The sequence below is a fragment of the Thalassophryne amazonica genome, chromosome 8 (genome assembly GCF_902500255.1).
Source record: "Thalassophryne amazonica chromosome 8, fThaAma1.1, whole genome shotgun sequence".
In the NCBI taxonomy this organism is placed as follows: Eukaryota; Metazoa; Chordata; class Actinopteri; order Batrachoidiformes; family Batrachoididae; genus Thalassophryne; species Thalassophryne amazonica.
Genome location: NC_047110.1, coordinates 104,320,609 through 104,335,228, shown reverse-complemented (window position 1 = coordinate 104,335,228; position 14,620 = coordinate 104,320,609). Strand labels below are relative to the sequence as shown.

At 40.3% G+C, this 14,620-nt stretch overlaps 2 protein-coding genes and 1 long non-coding RNA gene across 5 annotated transcripts in view; 1 reads left to right on the top strand and 2 right to left on the bottom strand.

Annotated features, from left to right (window-relative positions):
• Window positions 1–3,686, bottom strand: part of ciapin1 (cytokine induced apoptosis inhibitor 1) — a 12,460-nt gene extending 8,774 nt beyond the window's left edge. The window contains exons 1-2 of one of the 2 annotated variants that reach the window (XM_034177146.1): window positions 3,603–3,686; window positions 790–952 (exon numbers count right to left, since the gene is read on the bottom strand). In XM_034177146.1, the coding sequence (XP_034033037.1) occupies window positions 790–946 (157 nt within the window). In that variant the 5' untranslated portion in view covers window positions 947–952; window positions 3,603–3,686. Of the gene's footprint in view, window positions 1–789; window positions 953–3,598 lie in introns of both variants that reach the window. The other variant, XM_034177147.1, reaches the window with a different exon arrangement.
• Window positions 1–9,035, bottom strand: part of LOC117516228 — a 27,802-nt gene extending 18,767 nt beyond the window's left edge. The window contains exons 1-2 of the long non-coding RNA XR_004562335.1: window positions 9,021–9,035; window positions 2,327–2,338 (exon numbers count right to left, since the gene is read on the bottom strand). This is a non-coding gene — a long non-coding RNA (uncharacterized LOC117516228). The remainder of the gene's footprint in view (window positions 1–2,326; window positions 2,339–9,020) is intronic.
• Window positions 5,361–14,620, top strand: coq9 (coenzyme Q9 homolog (S. cerevisiae)). Of its 2 annotated transcripts, none has more exons than XM_034177145.1 (9): window positions 5,361–5,512; window positions 7,521–7,743; window positions 7,891–8,026; window positions 8,870–9,012; window positions 10,500–10,584; window positions 10,729–10,833; window positions 11,364–11,519; window positions 13,294–13,347; window positions 13,697–14,620. In XM_034177145.1, the coding sequence occupies exons 1-9, from the start codon at window positions 5,452–5,454 to the stop codon at window positions 13,730–13,732; spliced, it is 999 nt and encodes a 332-aa protein (XP_034033036.1). In that variant the 5' UTR covers window positions 5,361–5,451; the 3' UTR covers window positions 13,733–14,620. The 2 variants fall into 2 exon arrangements, with proteins under 2 accessions (XP_034033036.1, XP_034033035.1); XM_034177144.1 differs by having other exon boundaries at window positions 10,729–10,935.

Genomic DNA, 14,620 nt, shown 5'->3' with positions numbered 1-14,620 from the left:
ACAACCCTAAACACTGCTCAAAATCTACTAGGACATTCATGCAGAGGAACAAGTACAATGTTCTGGAATGGCCATCTCAGTCCCCAGACCTGAATATTATTGAAAATCTGTGGTGTGATTTTAAGCGGGCTGTCCATGCTCAGAAACCAACAAACCTGAGATGATTTATAAAGAAGAATGGTCCAAAATACCTTCAACCAGAATCCAGACTCTCACTGGAAGCTATAGGAAGCATTTAGAGGTTGTTATTTCTGCAAAAGGAGGATCTACTAAATATTGATGTATTTTTTCTGTTGGAGTGCCCAAATGTATGCACCTGCCTAATTTTGTTTAAAGAATTATTGCACACTTTGTGTAAATCCTATAAACTTCATTTCACTTCTCAAATATCACTGTGTTTGTCTGCTATATGATATATTTAACTGAAATTGCTGATCCAAACAACCAATGATTTATAAAGGAAAATCATCAAAATCATCAGGGGTGTCCAAACTTTTACATACAACTGTATATGAATAAAATATTGTCTTATGTGCTTCCAAGGAGGTGTTTTGTTTTTCTGATGGCTATAATCACTTCTCTTAAGCACCAAAAACATGCTTGTACAGCTTTCTATCTGTATTCTAAGTGATTCTTCTGAGCACCTGAAAATGGAAGAATAAGCTTTAAGTTCCACAGTGGACAAACATCATCACTCCAATATGGTGTGCTGCTGCCTTAAGACTGTCATGTTATTGTCGTTTAAACATTTTGACTAGAATTACTTAAACTCTAGACTGAGTTACTCACATATCAAAAGTCTCTCCATATTTTCCACTGCCACTTTCCCATCTGCACCAACAATTGCTCCGACATCCTCCGCTAGTTCTTTCAGGTTTGAGGGTGACGAGGGTTGATCCCACACCATCATCACCCTGTCTCCCGCTTTGATGCCGAGGTCCGTCATGGCCGCCTGGAGACAAAACATTCAAGATATAAATAATTATTTATAAAATTTAACACCACTGCATTTCACTAATATTTCGATATGTAACTATCATATGTCATTGTTGCAGCATTTGGTGGTGCGAGCAACAAACTAGGCACGATGATTCTCATGATATTCCTTAGCATATCTGGTCGACTGCCCACTTGAAAAGTCAAGACTGCAGCCATTTTCCAAGATGGCCACCAAAAGGACTTATCAAAAATCACTTTTTGCATAGAAATGCTCCCATTTGATTGATTTAAAATGATATTGATGTCAAATCATATTCAGCTATATTTTATTTGCTATTGTTGTTGCTGTCCATCCAGCTGCTCCTGTTTTTTTTTTTGTTTGTTTGTTTGTTCGGGGTCGCCACAGCAGAAATAGGCAGATCCGCATTGGTAACTGGAACAAGTTTCACGTCGGATGGTATTTGCATTTAGTGTTCATGGTTTCCAACCAACACGTTTGGGAAGTGTTTATCTCCTGAAACTACTACAAGTAGGCTAGTTAAAAGGTGTTTTGTGATATTTTTAATATCTGCAGTCCACATGGTCAAATGGCAACTTATTCCACTCGGAGTACGACTAAAACTAAACCAGGCAACATGTGACTTAGTGGTTTTCAGCGTTGTCTCACAGCGAGAAGGTCATGGGTTTGATTCCCACCTGCAGCTTTTCTGTGTGGAGTTTGCATGTTCTCTCCGTGTTTGTGTGGGTTCCCTCCTGGTGCTCCAGCTTCCTCCCACATCCAAAGACATGCAGGTTAGGTGGATTGGAAACTTTAAATTGTCCGTAGGTGTGCATGCGGGTGTGAATGTGTTTGTCTATATGTGGCCCTGCGACAGACTGGTGTCCTGTCCAGGGTGTACCCCGCATCACGCCCTATGGTTGGGATAGGCTCCAGCCCCTGTGACCTGATCTTGGATAAGCGGTTAAAGATGAGTGTGTGTAAAATAGTGATGGGATGAACAACACTGGTGCGTCAACACTGTGCCGAGCACACAAGAGTGAAACCCCGTATTGGTGCGCGTATCGCTTTAAGAAAAAAAATCACGTGACCGATACAGGAACTGTGTCGTTCAGCTGCACCGTGCCAAATTGTGTTTATAAGGAAACAAACTGTATCAACATGTTGCAGATTTGTTGGATGGAGTTTTGCTGGTGGATTTTTGCTTGCCCTCACCTTGCTCCACTGACTTCATGGCACGTTCAAAGACGGTTCCCCAGTCTAGAATAATTTTGATCTTTTGACGCCAAATAAGATAAATGTTTTTCTCCTTTCGGCATTGTTTACTGTTATTTTTCCAATTAGATATGTTTGTACTCCTTTACAATACTGGAAGACTAACCAGAAAACATATACACACACCTTTATCAACTCGCACTGAAATGTTTATGCTCACCATCGTCATCTGTACCCTGTGAAAGAGTTTTTTTTCTAAGGCAGGGGAACTGGTGTGTAAGAGGAGAAATCGCCTTGGAGCAAAGACACTTCAGAAACCTTTGTTCTTCAATAAAAATGCATAAATGAATCTATTTTCAGTCTTATTTCGTATGCTTTAACACTTAAGTTAACAAATTTCCATACACAAGTTACAAATTTTAACTCTGAATTTTATTACAGCCAAATCTGCTGTTTTACAAACCAACTCAGTTTAGCATTTACACAAACAAGGTTTAAAGCAAATTTGAAACTCTTCTCATGAACAGCTTAACTCGACACACAAATTGAGCACATGAAATTATGCAATGATGAGATCATATTTTAAATAGAGGACTGGCGATTAACTATTTCACAGGCTGACGTTGCGTTTGCAGCACGGTAACTTTTCCATCTTATTTATCTGCAGTGATTTTATAACTACTGCAGGGGTCACTATTGAGCGACCAACACAGTGTCAACACAGTGCCGACACAGTCATTTGTGTAGTGTGTCAATACACTCCTTGAGGTATCATCATCCCATCACTAGTGTAAAACTAAACCAAAATGTGCTGCTAAAATTAACACTCCTTTGGAGCATTATCTCAGAGAAAGCAGCACAGAGTAACTCCTGCATGGATTTTATTAAACTTATTATTTTTAAAGACTAAATTTCATATTCATAAATATATTTACAGATAAGAAACCATAATGTATTGAATTCAATGGAATTCAAACAATACTTTTATTCAAATTTCTTCTATCCAAAAAAAAAAAAAAAATGAAAACTGTAACATCTTGTGCTGTATTTAATTTTGATTACATTTAACCCTCAGCTCGACCTTTGTTCTCCTTGTTACATCAAAGTTTTCTAATGATTTTAATTACATAAAAAACCTGCCGGCAGAGGGCGCACAACCGCGTTTCAAACAAACGTTTAAAGAATGAAATACCCGCTAATAAATTTACATTTGAACATTTCGATACGCGCAGGTGGTCCAGAAACACCAACGTTTAATAAGGAATAATACATTTAATATATGTATTTGTTTTCAGCATTTGGAGTTAACATTAAAATGACTATAAAAAATATCTGCTCCGTGACTACAAACGAACAAAACATGTTTATTTGACAAATCCCGTAAACAACTTTCTAAAAAATCCTCATTATTACTGTTAATGTAATGAAATTTAATCAGCAACTTACCCGCGTTTGTTTCTCGTCCTTCTTCCCTTCTAGTTCTTGTTCGTTTCTCGCTGTGGGTGACGCACAACAAAATGGTGCAACAGCGCCACCATCTATTAAGGAGGACAGTTCAGACAAGGAAAAAAGTGTGTGTGTAAACAGCGACAAATTTAAAACTGAAAATGAGATATTATGCTCGATCGATCGGTTGGTTTTTCATGATAAATGATATATTCTTGTACCAACATTAGGAAGTATATTTTTATATGAAATGTGCTTGTATTCTTGCGGGGGATGTGTTTCTGTGAAGGATGTTTTTTTTTTTCTTTCCCATGTATAGTTCCACCTTAGAATTGGAATATAAGATATACCTTACTGAATTTTCATGTATGGTGCTTTTGTGTTACCAGACAGCTGATGTTAATTAAGACACAGCTGGTGTGGATTACCTGGTTTATGAATACTCTGTTTCTGTCATGATAAAAGATTTTGGGAGCTTTACAGGTGTGCAAATTTTCTTTCTTTTTTTTTTTTTGATATTATGTTCGAAGCAGACAGCTCGAAACAGTATCGATCTTTCAAAGCAGAAATGTCGCTGCAAGATGTTTCGATCAGTGGTTTCGATGCCTCGCTTCATCCCGCGAAAAGTCACGTGATTCCCCAAACCACTGTCACCTCTGTTCCCTTCACCAACATGCGCATTGAAGTCTGCTCCTATCACCACTCTTGCATTCTTCGCACACTCTCCACCACCTCATCTAACACACTCCAGAAATCTTCTTTCTCCTTCATCTCACAACCTACCTGTGGGGCATATGCACTGATGATATTCATCATCACCCCTTCAATTTCAAACTCAGTCAGACACTCGCTTAACCTCCAACACACTTTTAACATACTCTTCCTTTAAAATGACCCCAACATCATTTCTCTTCCTGTCCTCATCATGGTACAACATGATGAGGATGCCGATGCTCCTGCTCTTACTTCCCTTCCACTTGGTCTCTTGCACACACAATATGTCTACCTTTCTCCTCTCCATCATATCAGCCAGCTCTCTCCCTTTACCAGTCATACTACCAACATTCAAAGTCCCCACTCTCATTTCCACCCTTCTAATTTTCTTTTTCTCCCGCTGTTTGCGGAAACGTTCTCCTCCTCTTCTTCGCCGTCTTCGCCCAGCAGTAGCCCAATTTCCACCGGCACCCTGTTGGGTAACAGCACAGGTGGTGGATGTTGTTAACCCGGGCTGCGACCGATCCGGTATGGAAATTCGATTCTTAGTCTGCATAGTTGGGTTGGCTTGTTTTACCCCGGATGCCCTTCCTGACGCAACCCTCCTCATTTATCCGGGCTTGGGACCGCCACTAAGAATATACTGGCTGCACACTCCATGTGGCTGAGTTATTTTATTTTATTTTATTTTTTGGTCAATCCAAGATAAAAGCTTTCTTCTAAAAACATATTTTTATAATCAGTTTTAAGCTTACACACTTTTCATACTTTCAAAAGTGTTTTTTTCCAATTTAGACTTAGGCATCATATAACTCCATAACTTTACACACATTACTAATTTTAACATAACTTCTCCTTTAGATGACATTTATAATGTTCATGATTTTTTTATATGTGCTATGTATTACAAATGAGTTTATGTATATACATAAAAAGTAGTAATAAAAACATTTTTTCATGAACATTATAAATGTAAGCTATTTATTACTTATTTTTTGTTACTATTTACTTCTTTATATTTAAAAAAAAAAAAAAAATTGTATATATGCCATACCGGTTGGTGGCGCACACGCATATTCGCCAGCGGTCGAAACAACGCGAAGAAAAGCGCGGTGTTAGTGACGCAGCAGCTGTTGGTCATGGCGGCGCTGTTGCTGAGAGGTTTGCGGTTCGGTCGAACCCTCAGAGGGCTGAGCAGCGGTAAAACACAAATTTTAACTTTATTCCTGCACCGCTGGTTCTGTTATCTAGTTGCTGTGGGAAGGCGCGCTGTCACGTTCAGGAAACGTCCTCGCGTCACTTAAGGTGTCAGCAAAGGTGATAATGGAGGACAGGAGACATTCTGAGATCTGTTACCTGATAGTTTATTTTGGTTGACTTTAAATTCACTACGTCATAAAGACGTTCGTGCTACAAGGGGGCGTGTTCTCCCTGCATGTTTTTCTTGTCTTACGCTGAAGTTAATAAACTTTTCTGTAAACAACACACGAGCTCCATAACATCAAAGTGATCAAATGCGTTATTTACTCACGTGATTGGCCACGTGTCTATGTTTTAATGAGCCCATCATTGTCTGATATTTATTTATTTTGCAGTGGTTTCTGGATTTTTGTTTTACATATGCAGGAGGTTGTTGGTTTGTATGAGGTTGTGTATACCTAAAATGACAGTGCTCTGTCTTACCAGTTGGGTCACATGAACAGCAGAGATAAATTAATTGCTTTTGCTATGATCCCAGAGACACTGCAGATCATCTGTTTTGGTTGTACATGTCCTTGGCTGAAGTCTGGGAGCATGCACCGGTGCTCACTGTATCTGCCACACTACAGAACAATCCTGGATGACAACCAACCAGGTAGACAATCCTGCGTCTCTGGAAATAAAGTGGTCTCCAAGGCTTCTCCGAAGTGGGCTAGTCCCAAAGATGTCTGGTCTTCAACTTATTAGCTTCTAAGTCTCGCAGCCATCCACTGAGACAGGAAGCACCAAGGATAAAGACTTCACTGACCTTCATTGTATCGCAATTAATTCCCGTTCCAATATCAGAATTATGCCACTGTGCAAGATTCCCAGAAGTAAACAAAACCATGATCTGGATGTGGATCTTCTGCTTCCAGACAATACTTCCACTGTGGAAGTATTGTTCAGATTTCCAAACTTTGTATTTAATGTATATTGTACTCTTATCCTAATCCTAAGTCATTTGTGACAAAACATCAGGGAGTAAAGAAAAAAACAAACTAGAAAACCTAAATATTTTTCATGTGACGAGCTGTGTACTCTGATGTCTGCAACACTTGGCTATGAGAATTCTAAGTATTTTTCCTGAATTTTGAGGACAATCTGGATGAAATATTTCTGAGATTTTTTTAGGGGTCTGCTTGGCTGCCAGAATTAGTCTTAACATGGGTCTGATTTAGCCTAAAACCCAGAAGCTCCTACAGCGGCCCACCCCCTGGCTGACTGTCAGGATGGCTCATTCTGACACCTGTGAATTGTTATGCTTTTATTGTTTATAGACAAAATGCAAAGTAAAAGACTTCAGCTGGTGGAAAATGTAGATCTTCAAGCCAGTTATTGAATGTTTCAAGCAGTATTGTTCCATAATTTTAATTTTGTGCACATCCTGTTCTGTACCTGTATGAGGAAACCTGACAGTGATTTGAACGGAATCGTGAGGGAGATGTACCATTACGCTCTGAAGAGAAAATAATCTGCAAAATTGGTCAGCAACACAGACAGGTTTTAGAGCCTTGTTCTGAGTTTAAATATTAAAAAATAAAAAAAAATCAGGTTGTGCTCCTGTTTACAAACTGTGAGGAACACATGGATTGGGTCTTAAGTAGCTCTGGACCTCTGACATACTATAGTATACTAGTATAGTATACTTTTTTGTGTGACATTCTGAGATTTTGCGGGATCCCCAGTAAGTTGCTCGACCTCATAGCCAATGGAATAGCTTGATCCCTGGGTCCGGTCACTCATGCAGTCACTCCTCTGCATGTATCATGTGGGTGGAACAGTTTATTAGCAGGTAGGCTGAAGTTTACCCTCCAACCCAATGAAACTTAAACTAAATATGTCAGTTTCTCTGCCTCAGAACTCATCCCTGTGCAGACAAGCGCTGTGCATACATACTGAAAGTGGACATACAGACGGACCTGAACCTTCTCCCTTCTGGACCTACAAACACTTTCTCTTTTTCCAGTTGTGGCTTCACCAGCAGCAGCAAATCTCCAGTGCAGCCACCTGAGCCGAAACTTCCACTCTGCAGCACCCAGACTCCAGGATGACTCCAAATCTGACAGAACCTCCTCGTCTTCCTCCACCACCTATCATGAACACTACCACGCGTCTTCTGGCCAGCAGGATACAACAGCAGCTTCACAGGAATCCTCAGAAACTGAGGAAGCATCCAGACCGAACACCAGGTACTTTACCAAATATAATCAAGTCCAAAAAATAAATATATATTTTTGCCTGTATTCAGTAGTCACCTTCTGGACCTGTAGACTGCAGTGATCTCATGTCATGTTTGTCCCCACACTGACATATTTCGTTGGGGTGATTGTGGACAGTTACCAAGACCAGAGTGGAGAGCAGGGTGAAGAGTACGAAACGGAAGAACAACTACAAGCTCGAATCCTAACTGCTGCTTTGGAGTTTGTCCCTCAACATGGCTGGTCGATAGAAGCCATCGCTGCTGGTGCTGAGGTCTGTACACACACAGTGGAGTAGTTTTAGGCACCATCTCTTGGCAGAAAATGGTTTATGGTTAATGGTTTACTACTAGTTTTAAAAGTTTAGCTTCTCCACTATGAAATTTCTGGGGCTATTTGTCTTATTCCCCCAGAAAAAAAATAATGTTTAGCAATTATTAATCATCCTTTCCTGTATGTTGAATTTTATAATCTGCTTGTTACACCAATACAATTTTGTGAAATTTTGACACGTTTTATGATGTATCTCGTAGTGCTCCTTAAATTTTTCCCACATATAGTTTGAATTTACTGTACTCAGTGTGCCACTAGGTGGGGCTGTGAAGTATTTAGTTATGTGCATTTCTGAAAAAAGAAAAAAAAAAAATCTGAGTTAAATATCAGCAGCCTTTGTTGAATTAAAAGTGGGGAAATGTGAAACTTTAAAATGTGCAGAATGGTGTGTTATCCCGCTGATGCTGTGTTTTTATTCTTTTTATTCACCTCTTTTTGCTCTGCATGCACCACTCTGCTTTTAATCATTGGTGATTGATCTCTGCTCTCTTCCACAGCATGTCTTTTTCCTGATTCTCTCCCCTCAGCCCCAACCAGTCCCAGCAGAAGACTGCCCCTCCCTGAGCCTGGTTCTGCTGGAGGTTTCTTCCTGTTAAAAGGGCTTTTTCCTTCCCACTGTCGCCAAGTGCTTGCTCATAGGGGGTCGTTTTGACCGTTGGGGTTTTTCTGTAATTATTGTATGGCTTTTTCCTTACAATATAAAGCGCCTTGGGGCAACTGTTTGTTGTGATTTGGCGCTATATAAATGAAATTGATTTGATTTTGATTTGTGTGTTTGTGCCAGACTCTGGGTCTGTCCTCATCTTCCACAGGTATGTTTGACAACGGAGCTGGAGATCTGGTTCTACATTTTATTGCCCAGTGCAATTCGCAGCTAACAGAAATACTAGCTGAACAACACAAGCAGGTCCAACTGGGTCTGGCTGAGTACGTACACACACACACACATTTGTTCTTTTCGCTGGATTATATCACATTAATAATAAGCTGTAAACTGTAAAGTTCAACCATACGTAAGCACGAACAGCTGCCAAAGATCACTGGTGGTCCAATTAACACGAGGGGCCCTATCTTGCAAATGGCTGAAACTAGTGCACTGCACAGTAAGGGTGAGCTACATAGCCTCAAAATTATATCATGATATTCCACAAAAACATGCGATAATGATATTTATGAAGCTACAGGAAAAAAATACTTAAAAACCGGCGGCTAACATACTGCTCTCACTTTAAGACATGATTAGGCTTGAATGCAAAATTTGCACAATCTGAAGTAGCAAACTGAAAATACACTGAATGCAATGTGTGTATTAAAAAACTAAAAGCCCCACACAGATATGGTAATATTTAGTAGGACTTTCTCATCCATCACAAAGATGCCTATTGGAATTACAGCTCAATACAGTTACAGGTAATTTTGTAGACAGTGATCTGTTGTTAGTCAGTCAAAATATGATGTCACTGCTGATGATGTAATTCAGAACACTGCTGTCAGTTAAGAACACCAGATTTACAACTGTCAGATTGCTGTCTGCGGATTATATATCTGGGGGCATCTGTGTCCTCAGACAAACAATATTGCAGACGGCCAGTGCATTTGTGCTAGTTTTAAATCTAGCTTGGATAAGTGTCGCTGTCGCTACACCAACTCCGTGTGACAGAGGGCGGAGCTGAACTATGTTAAATTTACACTCGCAGAGCTTGTTTGTTTGTTGTGCAGTATCTGTAACACTTTAAAACCCAGCCGGCCTGGACACTGAGTGGATTTTGCAGCCTTCATGCGTGCAGTCACTCACTCCTGCTTCTCTCCCCTCCCTTGCTAACAGCAGCAGTGTTGACTGCAGAGAAACTCTGCTCCTCTCTGCAGAACACCACCAGTTAACAACAGCAGGCATCTTTGGAGCGTAGTTTTTTTGTCGTTAGAAACCAGGAGAGGAGAAGCATTGCCAACCAAACAAAAACACACTAACAGTAATGTGGATAGCTTGCTAAGCACACCAGCGCCACCTTGCTACCCCTCCTGCTTCCCCTTAGGTGAGTTGCAGTGGCTGCGCCTGTAAATGTTCTCGTTCCCTTTATGTGCAAATCCATTACCTAGCCAGAAAACCTCTCGCTTTAAAGTCAGTTATATTAAAAGCATTGTGCCGGTTTCAAGTGGACGCTGCTCTTAAAATCAGTGATAATCAACAAGCTGATTGATTTAACTCGTGCGTCGCCCAAAACATACTTGTGACTAATGAAGAGACTAAAATGCAACCTCTTTACACCCTGTTCCTTACTTTGTTCTCACATCAAGATAGGGTTCCAGTGGTTTGACCTCTGGACTAATAGCCTGTGGGTCAGAACGTTGAGAAATTCTTGTTTTTTGAGGATGTCACAGATCAGTTTGTGTGCTAACCTGTTGATATGTTGCAGACCAAAGAAGACTGCTGAATTCGTGAGAGACGCTGTGGAGGCCCGACTGCGGATGTACATCCCCTACATTAACACGTGGTCACAGGTATGTGATGTACCCCGATACCCCAATGATGACTCAGTATGTGGTCAAAGAATTGTCAACCTCCTGCACGTCATTTTGTACTTACTGATGCAACGTGACCTAAAGCTTGGTATGTTTTTTTTTTTGTGTGTGTTTTTTCCTCAGGCGATGAGCATCCTGCTTCTTCCTCAGAACATCCCAGACAGCCTGAAGCACCTTTCTAACCTAGTGGATGACATCTGGTACTACGCTGGAGACCGATCCACAGATGTGAGTGGATCCTATCACCCTAGATCTCCCCCATCTTCTGCTCACACCTTCCTCTCCCGAAATCATCACCACCCCCACAAAATCCGGCCTGCCACCGCTCAGGTTACTCTCCTCCCATGAACACCTCCTTCTGTCCCTCTTCACAGTGTGGCTGTAAACAAAATGTATTGAATTCACATTAAAGTCTAATCAAATCTGCCTTCAGCCAAGACGCACCTCCACAAAAACCAATTCAAATCCATTCATAGGTTTTTGAATAGTCTTGGATGATGGACAGTATTATTCAACTTCCTGATGGAGGCAAAAACTGATCACTGAACAGTTTTTCAGACCTTACCTGTGTGAAGCGCTTTGAGGCAACTGTTGTGATTTGGTGCTATATAAATGAAAATAAATTGAAATTAAAAAGGTGGAGGCTGGAAATTTTCATGGTAACGTTTAACACTGGTAGTTAGTCGGACTTATCTGACCTCTACCAGGGGAAAAAATAAATCAATTTGTGATTGTTTTTTTTTTTATGTGTTCTCTAGATAAACTGGTACACCAAACGGGCGATACTTACCGGCATCTTCAACAGCACAGAACTTGTGATGATTCAGGATTCCTCCGCAGATTTTGAAGACACCTGGACGTTCCTCAACAATCGTATTGAGGATGCAGTCAACGTGGCCTCCACTGCCAAACAGGTAGAACACACCACAGGATGCTGAACAGATGACCAAGAAGTAATGTGGGGAATCAAACCTGTCGCCATCAAGCCAGCTTTCAGCCGTTGTATTGTTGATTATCGCACCAATCTGAGCAATTAATGTATATACGGCAGACAACCGAACATAATCCACTAATCAATCACATTTCTTGGCTTCAGCAGTGATGAAAGTGGCCCTGGGGGGGACATCATTTTTTTCATGACGTTGGGGCTGCCACAGCTAGTGGGGGGTCTGGCAGAACTACTACATGCGATCTGGTGCAATTAATAAGCTAATTGAGAGCTATTTCTTAGCCCCATTTTCTTGCTAGTTGTGTTATAAAAACCATATTTTCCCATAGTGGCAAGATGGCAGAACTATAATACAGTCTGTCACATGGATTAGAATACGGTGTTATTACTACTCCATAAAAATCACATATTCACTTTGGACTGTTACTATTCTCTCTATACATTTATCTAAACATGTGACATCAGCAATTTGTGCTGTTATTGCAACTGATAGTGTCCTAAAATAAAATTTGATTCATTAAGTCACCAATATTACTTTTAGTTCTCAGGAACACTGATTTGGGTTTAAATTAGATTCTTATTCACTTCTATAAATGGGAAACGCAGTAATACCGATTTTTCCATCCATTAATGACATCAGCATTTCTGGAATACTGACAAGCTAAGTGTCACGCAAAACACATTTTTCACATCAATATTTGACTTTTAGCGCATGTTAAATGTTGATCATATTTTCCTCCAGTTGGATATTTCACACCCATGTAACAGACGACTCATAAAATGCAGATTTATCAGGCTAGAGTTTGCATGGAGACAATTTGTAGTAAATTCTTCCAAAGACAGATTTTGAAACATGATATAAAAATCAGAGTTGCCGTGAGTGTTAGATTTTCTGTATAAAGAACGAGTGTTTTGTAGTTTTAGCACGGCGCAGAGTTCACAGAAAAGTCTGTAATGGTGTCTCTCATTTTCTGTTGTGTGGACGTGCGCCGGCACGTAACAGTTATCCTTCAGTGTCTTATCCGGATGTCAAAACGTGAGACTTAATACCCACTGTGGCGTCTCAGAGACGTTTCCAAACGATTTTACAAATACGAACATCATGAAATCAGACCACAGACTAAATCTGACACCCACCAGGAAAACAAACAAAAAAAACCCGGAAACATTTGGCACTAGTCACATGACACAACCAACCAATAGGAGACCAGCATAGTGCACCGCTTTGTCCCAAGCCTTGTTATTGGCTGCCAGGTCCAGTAAACATCAAAATGGTGAGAGGAACAACTCTAACAACATTTTGCTTCAATCGATGCTTGATTTTACCAGAAATTTCCACATTTCCCCCCACAAACTGGAATTCTGGAAAACTTTCACTGCTAATCTATTTTGAACCCACTTTGCTGGTGGCATAGCGATCCTCTTCTTGCTGTAATGCTGCGTTTACACATAGGCAAGACACGTTACAAAGGTCATTCGTGATACATTCCTGACATTCTTAATGTGACAGCGCATCTGAATAGGTTTCTTAACAGCAGAGGTGGGGGCCCTCAACCATCTCTGACCCGCACATCACTAGTATCTGAACATGTATTGGTTTCCGAGAGATGCACACTTCTGTCAAATAAATCCCAAATACATAATTTCTGTCACGGTCTTGTCGTATTCCATTGCATATTTTTATTGCATTTATGTTTTGGGGGGTTGACATACCTCTGAAACTAAAGCCTGTCCCGTAGGTGCAAGCGACCGGTGAAGCAGTCGTTCAGGGTCTCATGGGTGCTGCTGTAACAGTGAGTCTTTTCCTTCAATGGTCATATTCATCATTTGCCATCAAAACTACAAGACATTTATGTGAATAGTTTTCATGGAATCTTGGATTATTTCTGTCCAAACCAATTGTGAATCCTTTGAAGTATCCCTTTAAGGATTAATTTTTCCCTCATATTAAGAAGACTGAGCGAGAGAACAGCGTGCAGCTGCAGTCTTCGGTACACTTGTGCACCTGCATTGACTGTATGTCAATGCACCTGTATATTGACTGTATTCGTCTTACCAAGTGAAATTAAAGCGCTTTATATTTCACAAAATTTAGGCACTAAAAGTAAAATTCCCTGAACAGTGTGTGGTTTTGTTTTACAGCTGAAGAACCTCACAGGACTGAACCAGCGGCGATGATGTACACTGATCCTCTCCAGCCGGCTCGTGTCAGCAGCTGACTTTTTTTTTTCCTTAAGTCTTTCATTTCAGGCTTAAAGTATCATAAGGTGGTTTTGTTGGACTGTAAACTGCTTCCTGGTCAGACAGAACTTTATGTTTTAGCATTTAGTCCTCCGACTTTCTCTCCTGTTCAGATCATTTGTTCCTTTTGTATAAAAGCCACAAAGATCTGTAACTATGCTTAGTAACATTTAGAAAAGTTATTGCTACACCACTTCATATTTTATAACTGATTAAAATTAACTCACAAAAGCAAAACAATTCTAGCAGTGTGTTCTAAGCCCATCTCTTCTATTAGAACCCAACACTGGTTTGCACTGCCTTTATTGTTGGATTTATTTTTTTCCCTCCCTTTGAGTCAGACAAACATAACATTGTGATCTGAGATTTTAACTCTACCACCAGCTGATTTCACAGGTACGCTGAGGTGTGAACATGTGCACGCTCCCTCAGGCCTTTATGCTGCACAACACTGCTGAAATTATTTTGGGTTTTCAGCCGAACTGCTGTTTACGTCACTGGCAGTGGTTCATCTTTGGATGCTTGGCTGCTGACGCCAAGTGAAACACTTTAAAGTCATCTCGCTAAAACTTTAGTCATGTTTGTATGATCTCACACAAAACGGAACACCCAGCCGTCCAAATGCTTGATGTACAAGTGATGTAACTTTGACACTGTTGAGACTTATATTAAACCTGCACTGTGGCTTCATGTTCTTTGTTTGCTTTCAGCACCAATATGCTGTTTGTTAAATAAATATTTTGTTGCTATCAAATGTGTGGACCTAAATGCATATGGATGAACTGAATTAAAAAAAAAAGTGGGAACTAAAATGACAGAACAAAA

What these genes read in the sequence shown, in the direction of transcription:
- coq9 (XM_034177144.1), top strand. Translation starts at nt 5,452, where the DNA reads ATGGCGGCGCTGTTGCTGAGAGGTTTGCGGTTCGGTCGAACCCTCAGA. An exon ending in GCATCCAGACCGAACACCAG is followed by an intron (nt 7,744 to 7,890) that starts GTACTTTACCAA and finishes GATTGTGGACAG; the next exon opens with TTACCAAGACCAGAGTGGAG. An exon ending in TGGCCTCCACTGCCAAACAG is followed by an intron (nt 11,520 to 13,293) that starts GTAGAACACACC and finishes CCTGTCCCGTAG; the next exon opens with GTGCAAGCGACCGGTGAAGC.